Raw genomic sequence first — 17,161 nt, forward strand, 5'->3', positions numbered from 1 at the left:
AATCTTTCACAAAGCTTTTGCTTAGAACGTGAAACATTCTTTTGTTCTTACTGTTGTAATATTTGCTTTATCCTAGAAGCACTCTAGATTACAAAGTCTTTTTTATCTATTACTTTATTTCCTCAAGTGACTCTGCGCAGTCTGTATACTTGAGAGGACTAAGAGATCTTTCTCTTAGACGTTGGTTGTAATAATCTTTCAAGATTAGTGGATTAAGTCCTTATTGAAGGCGAAATCACCTTGGTAGGGTGGACTGGAGTAGCTTTGTGTTATAAGCGAACCAGTATAAATTCCTTGTGTGGTTTTATTCTGAAAAAGCGCTTATTTTCCAAAAACAATTCAAACCCCCCTTTCTTGTTTTTCTCACCTTCATCCAAAACCTTTTCTTCAAACTTTGACTTTGTTTTAAAATTAGAAACCTAGGCCTTAAGTCTTTGACTTTTCAAAACTCTTTTAATCAATACTCATTGCGAATAAATCTTAATCCAACTTTGACTTCATTTTGTAAATAAACCCAACTTGTAAATATAACTCATTTCAAGTTGTTTTTGTGGTTCCAATGGCCACCTTATTAAAACCTTTTCAAAAACAATAGTCATAGGTTTGAGTTATCGTAATGGTTGATGTAAATCTCACCTCGTCCTTAGTGGTTGGATTATAAGTCTTCCATGCTTATTATAGGGTTAACCCTTCACTAGCATGTTGAAGCCTTCCTCACATGGTGGATTGTTGGTTTAGGTTGAGTTTTCTCCCTTTGATAACAAAAGACCTTAAGGCTTTTGATCAAATCAATTCACCAATCTTTGAGATTTTTACCATAAACTACGAGGTTTTAATCCTCCCTTGTGATGGTACGTAGGCAATGGGTTCACCAATTCAAACAACAAAACTTGTAAATATAATATATTCTCTTCTCATCCCTCCAATCTGTTTGCACAAATCTTTTCACAAATACCAACCTACAACACATATTTGCAAAAAGGGTTCCCTTAGAGTACTAAGGATGTTTTGGGTGCGTAAAACCTTCTCATTTCATAACCAGCCCCCTTACCTAGATCTCTGACATTTTTATTAGTTTTTTATTTGAAAAACTTCTTACCTTTCCTTTGGACAAATAAAAGTGCGGTGGCGACTCGAATTGTATGTTGACTTTTGGTTTAGTCAATAAACCTAAAGGTAACGAAAACCCCGCTACAGGTTGCCCTAGAACTAGTGGGCCACGTTGAAGGTGTGTCCTCAAAGTTATCGATCATAGGGTTGTTTTATCATTTGCATTTATAATTTCTCTTCCTGTTAAATATTGTTTGTTGTTAAACATTGTTGTTCGCTAATCTTATTATTAATGAAATGAGCATGCATGTTTTGAACTAACCTTTTTGTATTCTTCTCTCATTTACTGCAAATATAAAAAACACAAAAAAATTCTCCACTTCACTTTCTTTATCAAACTATTGTTTTAGCAAAGATTGGAGGGAGGATGGCGAAAATGAAATATCTGTAATTGCTAACGGTATGCTTTCGGATAAAATCCTACTGATGATGTACATGCATTGTTTCAAATTCTCAAACACTAGAGATATAATGATTTAGTCCCTAGTTAACCACTTTGAGCCTAAAAGTAGGTGTTTCTTTCGGATCTAAAAACCATTACGCTTAACCCAGGGCAAGGTAGTGTCCAGTCAATCTGACTACGCATTCGAATTACAAAATGAAACATCTCGTCTGGGGATCAACCACATGATATTCTTCGCACATGTTCTGAAGTTTCGAATGAATCATGAAGAATCCAAAGGTTATGATGGTTGTTCCTCAATAACCAATGAAATGGAAGTCACAAGCCTTCCAAACCAAAAGAACAAGCTCCCCGAGAGTTTTTCCAAAAAAAATCAACCTAAAGAAAAAATCAAAAGAAAAATAAAGACCGCTAAGTCGAACCCCCAAAGAGGAGACTTAGGTAAAAGTTAGGGCATCACGGTGGATTAAAAGCTTCAAAGAAGCGGTCCAGGCAAAAGTTAGGGATCAAAAAGCAGAAAATCAAAAAAGAAGAAAAACAAGATTCAGTGACAACCATATCAAGAATCAAAGGGTCACCAACATCCATGATAAAAACAAAACAATGTGACTGCTATTTCAAGAAAATCGTCATCTTCACTCTTACACCATCGGACTCTCTTAGAAGATGAATGCGCGTGTTGAATTAACTGAACATAGGACTGAAGAACGTCACGAAAAAGGGGTGGGTTAAAATAAAAAAATTCGATGGCTTCTCCATGGATTTTGGTATTTTGTTTTCCAAAATCCGTGAGCATAGAGGATGTTTTTGCTATTTTTTATGGTTGATTCTCTGCATGATTTGGGGGAGGAACGTGGTTGCCTCGATCTCCCTTGAAGCTTTACGGAGGACTTTGATGCTTCTTGCTCCTCTATTGATTCTTTAAATGGGGCGCTTTATCTTTCTTTGTCATGGTCAGCTCGGGGATGGCGGTTCGAGTTACCCTTAATACAGCCTCTTGAATGGTGTTTTCTCTTGGAGGAGTACTATGGAGGTTTTCTTCGAGGCGAAGCAACCTTTCTTCTATTTCTAGCAAATTATGTTGTCGAATGATGTTGTACATGTTATTCAGCAACTCGTTGGCGCCTTGCAATCTTAGGTTAGGTTGTAGGATTTGGAATCCAGGTAAGGCTTCAGGTTATGAAACTAGAGGTGGGATCGGAGGTCCAATCGAAGGTAGTTGGACATATCCAACTACCTAAGGAGCATGGACTAGATGCATATGTAACAGAACCTTTGTTCCTAGATTCACGACACCTTACAAAGGTGGAGGTGGTTGATTAATCATTGTTTGAGTCACGACAATGGTGACTTCTCGTGCAGCAGCGGGACGTGTAGCTATGGATCCAGCCATTACTTATAAACGTAAGAATTAAAGATTTGGATATTCAAGAAATCAGAGTTGAAATGATGCATGATTGGATCGGACACGATGAGTCTTCATGTTTGATTTTGAGTGCTCTCGATTTGATGACTTAAGAAGGCTACAAACGTATGAATCGAATAATGAATTTGAAATCATGGAAATGCAAGAACTATGAGTTGATTCCCACGGGCAGCGCCATTGTTCTGTATTGGAACCATAAATGAAGTGAAGATCGAAGGTAATAGAAAATCTAAGCTTCCGATGTGGCGGAGATGGGTATGACATGTAAGGTTAGCACTCCAATGCTCAAGTCAGTATATGAGGAAAAAGAGTGGATTGAAATTGAATTTGAAACTGAGAACTTGAATTGGCGTGCTCTCTTTATATAGTAGATAAAAATAACAAACTTGTTATTTGTTAGGTGTGGATCGTGGAGAGTCGTTTGATGCACCTGAGGTTTGGATCCTTTGTATTCATCAGTAGGATAATTCTCGTGCAGTGAGAAGATTTTACAAGGATTGCAACTCCTTTGAAGTGGTCGGTCAGGATCAATATGTTCGGCCTAGAACATAATGGAATGGTACACTCATCATATTGGATGCATACCCTCTTATCTTAGTCAAGGAGAAATACCCCTCAATCAAATGAAGTATCCACATCAATAGAAGCCTGGTCCAAAGTGCCCTCACGAACAAAGGCATAAATGGTTCCCAATATGTCTCGATCCACCCAATAACCTGAGATATCCTTACATGCCTTTTTGGTCAAGGTTAATACAATCTCCATGAATAAAAATGCCAACAATAAAGGAAACTCTCTCAAGGAAAAATATAGAAATTAAGTGGTTCACTATTTTGAAAACCCTAAAAAATGGGAACAAAAGCAAAAGATAAAATTTTAAACTTTATCTTAGAACATGGATAAATCCAACATGCAAGACCAGTATCAACGAACAAGGTTGCATGAACTTGATCAAATGCAATAACAAGGGCACTCATAGAGAAAAAGGAAAAAGGAAACAAAAAGAACTCTGTTGGAGATAGTCGATAGCATAAAAGGTAAAAATGACGCTTCAAAATCCTTTTATACCTTATTCATCCACTGAGGAACGTACAATCCACTACGCACCACCAATGGCTGATATTTCCTAAAAAAACTATTAAAAAAACACTCAAGTGCTCTAAAGGAGAGTAAGCATCATCACAAGCTAGTGTAGGAAGACGTGACAGTCACTCCCAGCAAAACGTCACCTCTTACAAGAAATGCATATAATGCACATATTCCCAAGAGCATCAACGTCCCATCGAAGACTTCTAATGTATAGATTTTGTGTCTGAGTAAGAGTACCATCGTCCTGGGCTAAAGCAATGGCTTAGGGGACAACTGTTCTAGGTCACCTACAGAGGCCCGAGGATAAAGGCCTAATAGCAAAGTAAAAGAGATAAAATGCGGAAAGGTAAACTCATTTTCCCTCTCTGAACAAACATCTCACACATGAGTCCCTACCAACCACCCAAATTAATGTAATGGTTGATCGCAATCAACGCCTCACCACATGTTTTCAATTGCTACCCGCTTCTCGTACTTAAGAAAGAAAACATGTCATTTCTTAGGTATTAAAATCCATTATCATTCTCACATCACTTTTCACTTTCATATTGACCTAAGCATTGAAGTTTTAACCTTGCGTGTCAGGCCCATCTCCATCGCATTTGAAGCTCACGACCATCACAACAAGCTCTACCTCCTCTTTTTTCTATTAACTTTGATTCCACTATGAAATAATTTTCATTTTAAACTTAGTTTTTACGGTTATGTTTTGATTTTAAATTTGTGATTATGATAATGAACTTATGAGTTTATAGTTATGATTGCGAATTTATGAATTTCTATATGATTTTTGAGCATATGTATCTAGTAATACATACATGAACATATTTTTCTCTTGGTAGTAAGATCTTACAATTCGTAAACTCTCAAATTTTCAAACATAGGCTACAAGGCTCTATGAAACACGTACATCTTAAGAAGTAGGTGGTCGCAGTGTCCGACACTTGTATGACACACGTACGATACGTGTCAGAAAAATCAAAGAAGTGTCGAAAAAGTCATACAAGTGTCCACTAAAAAATAATTTTTTTTCTTTGTTTTGACACTCTTTGAATTAATGGTTGACACTCGTATGACACTCGTAACACATGTCCGACAATTCACTCAAGTATTTCAAACAAAAATTTATTTTTTTTCTTTGCTTCGATACACCTTTATGCATATCTTGGACAAATCTCACACAAATTTAAAATTGTGTATTTAAACAATGTTATCAAACCATTAATTTTGATTAAAATATTTTTAACTTTTTTAACTATAACATTAAGATTGAGGTTTTTTTTTACCGGATTCCAAACTCCAAAAAAGAAATTGTTGGAAGCCAAAGATCTCACCAAATCTTAACATGGATCCCATGACCAATAAGTCACCTCATGCCCATATCAAAACATCCTAAGTGTGAACCATATTTCTCCATAAGGAACACGATCCTTGTTGGTCGCGGTGTCCGACACTTGTATGACACACGTACGAATAATGTTAGAAAAATTAAAAAAGTGTCGAAAAAGTCCTACAAATGTCCACTAAAAAATGCTTTTTTTTCTTTGTTTCGACAATCTTTAAATCAACGGTTGACATCCGTATGACACTCGTAACACATATGTCCGACAATTCAGTCAAGTGTTTCAAACAAAAATTTGTTTTTTTCTTTACTTCGATGCACCTTTATACATATCTTGGACAAATCTCACACAAATTTAAAATTATTAAATGTGTATTTAAATACTGTTATCGTGACATTAAATTTGATTAAGAATATTTTTACCTATAATATTAAGATTTAGGGTTTTTTTTATATCAGGACTCCAAACTCCAAAAAAGAAATTGTTGGAAGCAAAAGATCTGACCAAATCTTAACATGGATCCCATCACCAATAACTCATCTCATGCCCATATCAAAACATCCCAAGTGTGAATCATACTTCTCCATGCGTAACTAGGTCGGTATCATGTTTTAGCCTTCATGAAGTTTTCTCTAGGAAAGTCATTTAAAACTCTTGAAAGTAGAGAAGTCTCGTTAGATAAAATTCTCAAGCATTTCTTCCCATTAAAGCTTTGTTAAATTCTATGAAAACCTTGATTCATAGACCTCATTTGGAATGGCCTGAGATACAACTTTGATGAGAGTTTCATTCCCAACCCTCGATAAGTATTTCTTCTTCCAACCCTTGAGCTTCTTCCAAATACGGTTCTGGACAAAACAGAATACAACCTTCTTCGATATGCTAAAGATAATCTAGAGGCCTAAAATGAGATGTCACAACACTTACTCCTATCTTGTTACATATCATATTTCCTTCGTGTATTGATAGATTTTGACTAAAATAAACTTCGAATTTATCAAAGCTCGCTAATTAACTTCTTGATATTTGGTGAGAACCCGAGTGTTCGGGACCTCTCGCCCTTGCAAAAAGAAGTGTATTTTCGGTGAAAAGTAAATGAATGATTTTGGGAGCATTCATAGCTTTTTGCATGCCATGACAGTTAAAAAAAACCAAAAAGAATTAGAATCCCTATAATTAGAACTGCAGTTTCTAATTTTACAAAAAAAAATAAAAACAAAGAATTACAGTTTCTAAGGAATGTCTTCAGGAAACACTCGTGTACTCCTATGTTCCAATCATCACAAGGCGTAGATACATTTTCAAATAAATTAAAACTAAAACATTAAAAACCATTATAAAACCAAATTTACATGTTGCAGACACAACCATTTAGAAAACCCCCTAAAAGATGTAATAAAAATACAAAGGTTTACATCAAAAACCTAACTATTAAGAAAAATCACTCCATTAGTCCACAATACTATACATCCCAACCATCTTTTCTACTGTCAAATCCCCATTTTCGATCTGCTATACTTCCATACATCTCTGAAAATTTCATCAGACAGTTGCTTCTCAATTCATAATGCACCTTCGTGTTGCGACTAATGGCTGCACCAGAGAACTTTGAGGTGTCGATTGCCCAAGCTGGTTTCACATAATCAACTGTCCTTGATGAAGAACTTGCATTCGCATACAAATAATTCAAAAGAACGTCTTCGCAGTTAAATAACTTGTCCACAGTTTCTCTCCCTTGTTTGGCTTCATCGCCCCAGTACCTCTTGAAAGCTAGTTTTGAATCGATAAAAGCTGCACCAGTGAGAATCATGTTGTAGCCTTTATGCCTCCGCGCGTATTTTTCTCCCCTGTACTTTAATGGACTCCCGGCAATAAGCCGGGGATAGAATCCGACGATCCGGTCAGGATGTTGACGCCAGACATTAAAGCCTCGCTCAACATCATCACATGTCATCATAATGTCGTCGTCGAGCTCAAGGACTGCTCGAGTTTTTATCAACGGGTCGTCCTTGAATCGGTTATTTAGTGAGTTTTTTTCCTCTACTCTAATCCTGACCGGTACCGCTGAATCTAGATCACTCAGTTCTGGAGGGATTCCCTTGTTCCACACCACAACTATTTCGGACACAGAAGAGCATCTTGAGTAATGTTTCACATACATCTTCAGGTTCCAGAGACGAGCATCGTAGGTCATTGTTAATAATGTGAACTGCGAGTATTGACCTTTCAATGGATATGGTTCTTCTGAACCGTTACCACCATAAATGTTTTTGAACGCTATGCACATCAATCCAGCCCCAACTACAAAAATTATAGTAAGAATAACCCTCCTAGCACAAGCATTTTGCTTTATCTTACCTCGGAGAAACGTTGGGGCTCGGTTCACGCGGCTACAGAACCGTCTTACTTTTGAAGAGAATGCATTTGGCCTTTCCCAAGACAAAGAAGTTGGACTCCTCTTCCCTGAGTTATGAATGAACAAATGGAGAGGGACAATACAATTCACAAACCCGAGTAACACACCCAATAGCACAATGAATATAGCAGCGACTACAACAGAAGCACAACCAACCATGAGCCGTCGGAGTGAATCTCCAGAAGGAACACGGTCCCCATCCATTACACCAATCCAACCACCAGAGGGAAGACGTTGGGCATCTAAGTGATGGTATCTAGCACCATTCCAAGCATTTTGACTCTTGTTTGACTCAACAAAGCCCAAAGGTACTTCAATTTCTTTGAATTCTTCAGCAGTAAGGGTTTCTATCTGAAAAGCACGCACCCGTCTCCCATATGTATCACCACAGTCCTGACCCATACGATAAAGATTTCCTTCATATTTAAACGGCCTGCCCCCGTTGCGAGCTCCCAAGCTCCTGTTAATGTTATAAATAGGATTTTTCTTGTGAGGTTTCCAAGGACCGAGAGGTGAATTGCTATGCCAAATCTCTAACTGCCCATTTCTCCTGGTGCCAAAACCACTATGATCCGAGCCAAAAAGCCAATACTTTCCATCATAGTCAATGATAAAGGAATCAATAAGCGGCTTTTTTATAAGGACTTTTTCCAATTTCCACTGCAAAGGAAAGTTAACTGCTCTGTAGAGACGAAGATCTCCTCTTTGACTCCCCTCGGGCATCATGTATATCTGTAAAGTTATGATTGAAACAATGAAATGAAGTACAGTTCGGTCCAACATTATATTCACAAAACATAATTTTTCAGGGAAACAATACCTGGCCATCATGCCGAAATACATAAGGATAAGAAAGATGCCAGTCTTCACTCAAGGCAATTCCCAATTGTTGCCATGTTGCTCCCTTATCAGTACTTTTTGAAACTCCTATATCACCTTGCATGGTGACTGAATTCTTTGTCTCGTAGAACAGGTAAAAAGTATCTCCCTGGATTGTAATGCCAACAGCATGAGCTTATAGGTTAATACAGAGATAATTAATATAAAAAAACAAAATACCAAAACTTTGAACAACTCAATCATGTGATTAAATGAGTTTTCCATTAATATTTCGCATCACTCACGTGTCATTTATTAAAAATAGTCATGCATGTTCTTTATGTGTACATTTGGACATTTACCGGCTTTTAAAAATAATTCTACCTTTGTATTCGAAAAAGGTCTCTTAAAATCAACGGGATAAAAAGTCTACTCTATGGACTATCATCATTTTTTACTGGACTATCACCATTTTTACAGGACTATACCTTAAAAAACTGTATATAATGCAGGAAATATTTGGTTGCAGAATTAGTATTGCCAGGAGCTACTGATAAAATGACTTATACTATTTTCTAGAAGCCTAAACACTAGTGATCACAGTACATAATTGTTGACCCTCGTAGAAAAAATAGTTCAATTTCATGTTACTAAATTAATACTTGTTCATCTTTGTTCCTAAATTAGGAAAAGAGTTTCAAATGGAAGTTTCTAAAACGAAGTTTCACTTTCTGGTCATCACAATGTTTATTCCCTTTCCAAAACAAAATCTGTTAATTCTATCAAAATATGATGGTCCAAAGCAAGAAAGTTCATATAAGTTACTACGTACATGTTCAATCAAAATGTAAATTTAAGATATAAATTTGATAAAATAAAGTTCATATGCAACAATTCTAGACACTATCTGCATTAATAGTATCTATTTCTACCAGCTTTATTTTTCCTTTTACAATACAAACACACAACTGCAAGGTCTACTGTTTTTTTGTATATCTAGAAAAGAAGACACCGGTTATTAATAGTTTATCAACTAAGTGATGGCGCTAAAACTTTGAAAAATCACTTCAATATATAGATGGAGATATGAGTGAGTATTGAATCTACATTTCATAATATTTACCGAACCGATATGCGCTTCTTAGCGGTAAAACCAATTTTGCCGTAACATTCTATCTAAAATTGACACAACAATGACCTACAACAACCTTACAGTTAAGAACAGGACCTTGTACACAAGAACAATAAGATATCTCACTAACCCCACCAACCGAAAAACTTTCATCTAATTAATTTCTCAACACATGATGTGATTATCAGGAGAAATAATAATTATAACACAAAGTATTCTCTCTCACTATACCCTTCAACATTCTAATATCATACTTTAATTTATTGGAGATTAGTGTTTGTTTGTATCAAAACATTGACCTGGCAAAGTAAACAACAATACATATAAAAATAGTGAGGTTTTTTGCCAGCCAAAAAGACACAAAAGGAACAAAATAAACATTAAACTATCTCATAGAATCCAAAGCACCAGATACACAATTTCCTCAAATAAAAAAGCACCAGAACGGTGACAAGAAACAATTACTTACCTGAATAAAAAGAAAAGGGTCAGCAACAAAATTACTTGGAACTCCAGCATCAGAAACAGAAGCACAAGTCACTACAGGATTAGCAACCGGCCAAGCAGCGCTATCGTCGTTCGAAATATTCGACTGCAAACAGTCAAAAACATAGTCACTTCCATAGAACAAAACCCCACACCCAATTCATAAAATTTCTCACTGATCACTTCCCAACACCATAATTCACAATAAACAACAACGGTATATAAAAAAACTGATCTTTAATATTAAAAAACACTAAACATTAACACATAACCATAAACTAAACACACACACTCACACAGAGAGATAGAAAGATAGAAGAAACTTACAGATTCTATAGGTTTGAGAGAAAAGGGTGAATCACCATAGAAAATCCCAATAGACCAAGAACCCTCATTGTCATCTTGACAACCAAAAGGGGAAAGAGCGGAATGAACAGAAGGAGAAAACGCAAGCCAACCATAAAAGCTAGCAATCGATCCAAACAAAAGGAAACAACCAAAGAAGAAAACGAAACCAGAAGAGAAAAAACGGCTATAGTAGTGTTGATTCTCTAATCTCCACCTACACCAACACTTCATACTCATATCACAACAACTACCGTTATTATTATTACTACCACTGTTATTAGAGCCACCGCCGACGCTACTTCCTCCGCCGATAATATGACCGGAACCCATTTACGGTGGTGGAAAATAGTTTCGGGTAACTGAAGATCTTAAACCGCCGTGGCAGCGCCACCGCGTTTTAAATCAGTCGCCAGCATTTGACAGTTCACACAACCAAGTTTTCCTTTTCTTCTTGTTCTTGTTTTCTTTGGGATTTTTCTCTCTCTAGAATAGATGAAGTTTCAAGGGATAAAATCGTAATTTCGAGGATTTATCTGTGACCTGACCATCCTTCTTGCATTGGTGTCTCTATATATACCGGTTAGGAGCCATCCATTGAATGAAATTTTTTTTAGTAGTCAATTTTGTTTTTGTCACGATTTAGATTTTCTTTTTCTTTTTCTTTTTCAATTAACGATTTTCATACCTAATTTTTAAAAAGGAATAAATTTATATTTAATTATTTTTAAAATAAAACTTATGCATAACTTTGATGAGATGTTTATGTAAAAATCTAACTCAATTTTTATAAAATTAAATTTATACTCTAAAGGAAGTCGTTTGATCATTGGTTTGATAAAGTAAAATTCTTGTTTGAGGTGGTTAAAAGTTGAGAAAGAAAAATGTAACTATGGTACAAATTTGTGGTGGTTTAATTCATCGGTGTATATAGGTTTTAATGTTTTTTCATTAACTTTATTTCGTTGGTACTTCTTGATATGTGTTTCTTGAATTGTGAACAAATAGTTTCACATTTTGTATTTAAGTGGTCATTATTAATAATATTGACCCTTAAAAAAACATTTTCTTTTTTAAAATATTTAATTTTTCTCATATAGTTTTTTGATAAATTCAATAAAAGTATTATTAAAACAAATTTATTATCACAATATAAAAAGTGTAAAGAATAAATTCGAAAACTCAATTATGCATCAAAATATTTAACGTTTAAAAATCAAATTTAAAGAACTCAACTAAATAAGTTTAAGAATAACATCAGGCAACGGTGTATCATGGCTCATGCTATAGTGAGAGGTTTTAATAGGTCTCTCACCTACATGAGTAAACATTCTGCGTCTTTTTCTTTGTATTCAATTATTTAGTGGCAGTTTTAAATTCCTGCAAAATTTTAATTTATATTTTTCTTTTTTTTTTGGTTTTCAATCATTTAGCGGGGGTTTTAAACTCCCACGAAATTCCAATGTTGGAAACAAATAATAATAATAAACACTTCAATTTTACGGGGGTTTAAAACCTTCGCTAAATGGTTAAAAACTGAAAAGAAAAAAAAAGAAAATCCAAGTCTCTCACATGAAAGACCTGTTAACGTCTCTCACGAGAGAAAACATCGTATACCATTGACAACATAAAGGATTGAATTACCAATTATTTTAAACATACCAAAGTTTTTCTTTTAAACATTAACCACCATCATCAAGGCCGTAATTTTAACTTTGATCTAAAATTTACAAAGTTGATAATTTCTTCTCAACGGATAGCCTCTTATTCTGTTTTTTTTTTCATAAGATTCAAACACTTGTTAATCAAATGACATAGAGGCCTTTGTAAAACTTTTTACAATTAAAAATAAAACTGCAAAATAGAGAAGTGTGATTTCTTGAGTAAATAGAAAAGGCAACACAAGTGTTTAGCCCACCTGCAACAATAGGATCCCACACATGATCCCAAGAAATAAGAGTTTTTTTTCTAGCACTATCTTTGTTTGTCCACATAAAGTTTCTACACAAACGAAATATATGCGTCTAGTAGTTAGCAATTGAAAAAATGACAACCTTGTGCTCCAATGGTTCAACCTAATCAACATATTTTCAATCAGAGGTTGGCAAAGAGCAACAATGAGCTTCTTATTATCCAAGGGCACTCCCAAATACCTAAAAGGCAATGCACCAATGCCAAACCCTATTTCTTGTTGAATTAGACTTTGAGTATCTATATCTACTCCTCCGAGGAAAAATTTACTCTTGGGATTGCTAATATATAAACCAGTAGCAGCAGATAAATCCTTGATTTTCTTCATAATCAACTTCATAGAGTCAAGGTCTCCTCTCACAAAAATGAGGATATCATCAGCAAAGAAAAGATTGATGATTTTTAACTTCTCACATTTAAGGTGGAAGTTGAAGTTTAGATTGGAATTTAGCCCCCGAAGAACTCTGTGCAGGTACTCCATAATAAGAACAAATAAAAGGGGAGAGATTGGATCATCCTGTCTCAACCCTCTTTTAGCTTTGAGAATACCAAAATGCACACCATTTATGGAAAATCTATAGGACACAGTGGTGACATAAGCCAATATCCAATTGATGAACATTTGGGGAATCCCATTTCCACCATAATATGGGCCAAGGATAAGTTGTGGATTCATTGGATTCACACTTACTATATGAAAAGGGTGGATGTTATAGTGTAGCAGTCGGCTACTCATTGCTCTTGGGTCCTAAAAGAAATCTTTAAGAATAAATATATTCTTATGAACTCTGATATATTTAGGGATTTCCAAGATGTTGGTAGGTACAAGACCAAGTTAATGTATCAAATGTTGAGAGGAAGCAAGCCCAAAGTGACGTGAAGGAAGTTCTTCTTTGGAAACCTTTCTAGGCCTAGAGTTGTCTTCACCCTTTGGATGACATGTCACAACAGATTACCAACTAAAGACAAATTGCAGAGATTTAGAACTATTACTGATGGCCTTTGCGTGTATTGTGGCCTGCAGAAAAGTTATAATCATCTATTTTTTGAATGTGATGTAACCAAAAACATTTGGAAGCAAATGATAAACTGGGTGGGTGTAAACCATTGGGTCAGCCAGCTAACCCGTGAGAAAAGAAGCAAGATGAAGCTTTTGAAGATGGTGCTAGCGAAAAATTGTTTACTAGATTTTGACAATTAGAAATATAATCATTTTTTAGGAAAGCAACAAAGAGGATTTACAAAGTAAAGAAATCATTGAGCTTGTCCGTGTGCATGTTGAACTTGATAGGAAACTTGCCATGTTTTGTAACATATCTTGATTTGTTGTTTGTCTTTGTTGTCCCCTTAGTTGTTGTTGTCTCTTGGGGGCCTGGATCTTAGGATCAGCTTGTTTATAATCTTTTTTTTTGGTAATATAATTTTCTTTATTCCAAAAAAAAAAGTTAAACTTCTCCCAACATTCAATGTCTATGATTAATTGACAGTATAAACAAAACCATTCTTAAAGAGAAATATTCTTTTAACGGAAATACATTTAAAAGATTTAAAAGGAATAAATATTAATTATAAGACCAACATAAAAATATAAAGGTTTAATGCATCATGTGGTCCCTTAACTCAATTTCAGGTTTAAGTTTAGTCTCTTATTTATTAAACGTTTGTTTTAAGTCCCTTAAGTGTACTTCCATTAGCCACTTTAGTCCTGTCTGTTAAATTTTGTGAACTTTCGCTAGTTTGTGCATGTGTGGCACTCCAGTTGGGCGTTTATTAGATGACATGATTATTATATTACATATTGATTTAATTTTTTTAAATTAAAAAGGATGCTAGCTGAAACGTTTCATTATTTCATTTCCACTTCACTCATTTTCATTTTCACTCTCTCTTCTCATAAAAAAACCCTAGAACTTGAGCACTGAAGAAGAGACCTAAAACTCAGGTGAAACGAAAGCTTCATGGAAGACGGAGCTTCATTACGGAGAGGAAGGAAAAAAACTTCATCCATCTTCAATCGTAAGGTACGAATACGCATATGTTTGTTACTTCAACATGTAAATTTTTAAGTTTCGTACCATCTTCCTTACTGCTACTTCTCATTGAGGTAGCTTGTTTAGGCCATCAAAGATTGATTATCCAGAATACGGAGCAGAAGAAGAACTTTATTCATCTAGAATCATAAGGTATAAATAGTTATAGCTTTGTTACTAAAAATGCAAACTTTTTAGGTTTTGTCATTTTCCATACTGCTATTTCTAATTTAGATTGTTTGTTTAGGTCATGGATAGTCGTTTTCAGTGCATTGTGCATTATGGGGGTGAGTTTGTTGAGTTCACGAAATTAAGTTATAAAGGGTTAAAGGAAACTTGGGATGTTAATCATGATTCTGATGATGATGTGTGTATCAATGAAGACATGGTAGTTGCTGAATATGAGGCTCTTGAAGAGTAAAGGTAAGGGTAAAGGTAAAGGTAAAAAGAAGGATAAAGGGAATGGTAAAGGTAAAGGTAAAGGTAGAGGGGAAAGGGAAGTGAAGGGTAAAGGTAAAGTTGGAAGACCACCTAGGCAACCAAAGCAGTTGAAAGACCACCTGAATATGCTTTATTCCTCTGTAACATTGAATCTCCTTCAATCTTTTAATGTTAACCGCATTGAATCGTCTCTGAAATTCACAAATCAATCAAATCAAAACAATCAATCACAAAATATAATAATAGAAATCAAAAAAAAAACAAAAAGAATTGCAGTTACCAAATCTCCTTCAATTTGTATTTGGACACTTCATCCCTAAGACTAATAAGCTTTTCTTCACTCAATTATTATGTAACTTTATTCACCATTTTTATTCCACATTGATTGTTTTACTAATAATGCAATTGTTTACATATCTCATATATACATAACATGTTGTTAATTGGTGTTAGATTGATACTCTAAGTAAATGGGCTTACGTCTAAAAATATCTTTTTAATATTTTACTTAATTAATTAAAAAAAACTTAATTAAAATTAATAAATATTAATTTAGTTAAAATTATTATTAAATATTAAATTATTTAAAAAATATATTAAATAATTAAATATCCTAGTCATCCTTGTCGTTAATTAAAAATAATTTTTTATCATAATCATCATTATCACGTATGCAAAAGTTGAGGGTTTAAAATGCTCAAATTAGAAGAACCAAAAATATATTTAAGCCTTTAAATTTTATTTACCTATAGTATTTTTTTGTCAAATAGTCTAATGACCTATATAATGTGAATGGTTAGAGTCGTTATCATGTAATTTAATGCCTTATGCGATGGTCTGTCCGAAGCTTTCTAAATCATCAATGTCTTGACACATACATTTTTGGACTAAGCTTTCTCAAGATTGAACTTTAATGTCATTGGATTTGTGATACGTCAAAACGTCTACCATTTAAACTTAATATTAAGTAGTTTAGTGACTGAAATTTACTATTTAAAAATAAAAAAATTATATTATTGCGAATTCAAACGTACACCTCTATATGTCTATGGTATTTCTACGCAACTATCAATTAAATTGATTTAACAACACTACTCTACAATACTTTAGATATATTATGTTTATGTTATATTTGAGATTGTGCAAACTAAATTTTTTTGTTCCATGATCAATGTAAAAAAATTAAACAATAAAGGAATTTTTTTTAGTTGATTGATATACAATTGTCAATTCGTTTTCATTGGTCGTCTTTTTGGTCAAGATTGTATCATTGGTCTTTAATACATATGTAAAAAAAGAAGTTTTTTTTAAAATTTTGTTTTGTAAAATTGTTTTTGAATTTTTAAATTTTAAAAATTATAAAATTTGTTTAATAGTTTAATTTTATAAAATTATTTTTGAAAATTATTCTCTATCATAGAGTTTTAAAAATTAAAAAATTAAAATAGATTTTGGAGGTTTTTAATTTTGACTTTTAGTTTTAAAATTTAGAAAGAATAAAAAAATAAGAAAAAGTGATACACTTTTTATTAATAACAAAGTTGTAATATTGTTTAATTTTAAAATGATTTTCAAAAATTAAATTATCAAACATATATTTTTTTCAAAACTCTTTTTAAAATTGATATACAAAATAGTTTTTAAAACTTAAAAATTAAAACTCATTCAAACGGACATTAAGTAATCTAATTTTAAAGTTTTTGAATAAAAAAATATGATTTAATTAAAATACACTGATAGTGAAAAGAGATTTTACACCGTCAGTTAATCATAGACGTTGGATATTAAAATAAATTTGTTTTTTATTTTAAAAATCTATAAAGTAATGCAAACGGGTGATGGTGATGAATCGACGGTGTAAATTTTTTTACACTGACATTACATCGTAATTAATCTCAAAAAAATATAGGTGAAAGAAAAAAAATTAAAATGTGAATATCTCAATATTTGCTCATGATATTATTTATGTATGTGACACTTAATTCTTATAACTAAAATATTTTTTTTGAAATTAAAAATAAAATTAATAAAATTATGGTTGTAATCCTTTAAATTTGACCATTGTAAACTAATCATTTAAATTTTGTTTACTCATGATCGTGTAAACTAAAAAATTTGTTCCACAACAAATATAAATTAAATTCAACAAT

General features: G+C 33.6%; 1 protein-coding gene across 1 annotated transcript; it reads right to left on the reverse strand.

The window, feature by feature from the left end:
* Positions 1-6,615: 6,615 nt before the first annotated feature.
* Positions 6,616-11,123, reverse strand: LOC127092238 (glucosamine inositolphosphorylceramide transferase 1). The gene is made up of 4 exons (XM_051031084.1): positions 10,552-11,123; positions 10,208-10,330; positions 8,608-8,775; positions 6,616-8,519 (listed from the first exon to the last, which is right to left on the reverse strand). The coding sequence occupies exons 1-4, from the start codon at positions 10,900-10,902 to the stop codon at positions 6,834-6,836; spliced, it is 2,328 nt and encodes a 775-aa protein (XP_050887041.1). The 5' UTR covers positions 10,903-11,123; the 3' UTR covers positions 6,616-6,833.
* Between the last annotated feature and the right edge of the window lie 6,038 nt (positions 11,124-17,161).

The sequence above is a fragment of the Lathyrus oleraceus genome, chromosome 6 (genome assembly GCF_024323335.1).
Source record: "Lathyrus oleraceus cultivar Zhongwan6 chromosome 6, CAAS_Psat_ZW6_1.0, whole genome shotgun sequence".
In the NCBI taxonomy this organism is placed as follows: Eukaryota; Viridiplantae; Streptophyta; class Magnoliopsida; order Fabales; family Fabaceae; genus Lathyrus; species Lathyrus oleraceus.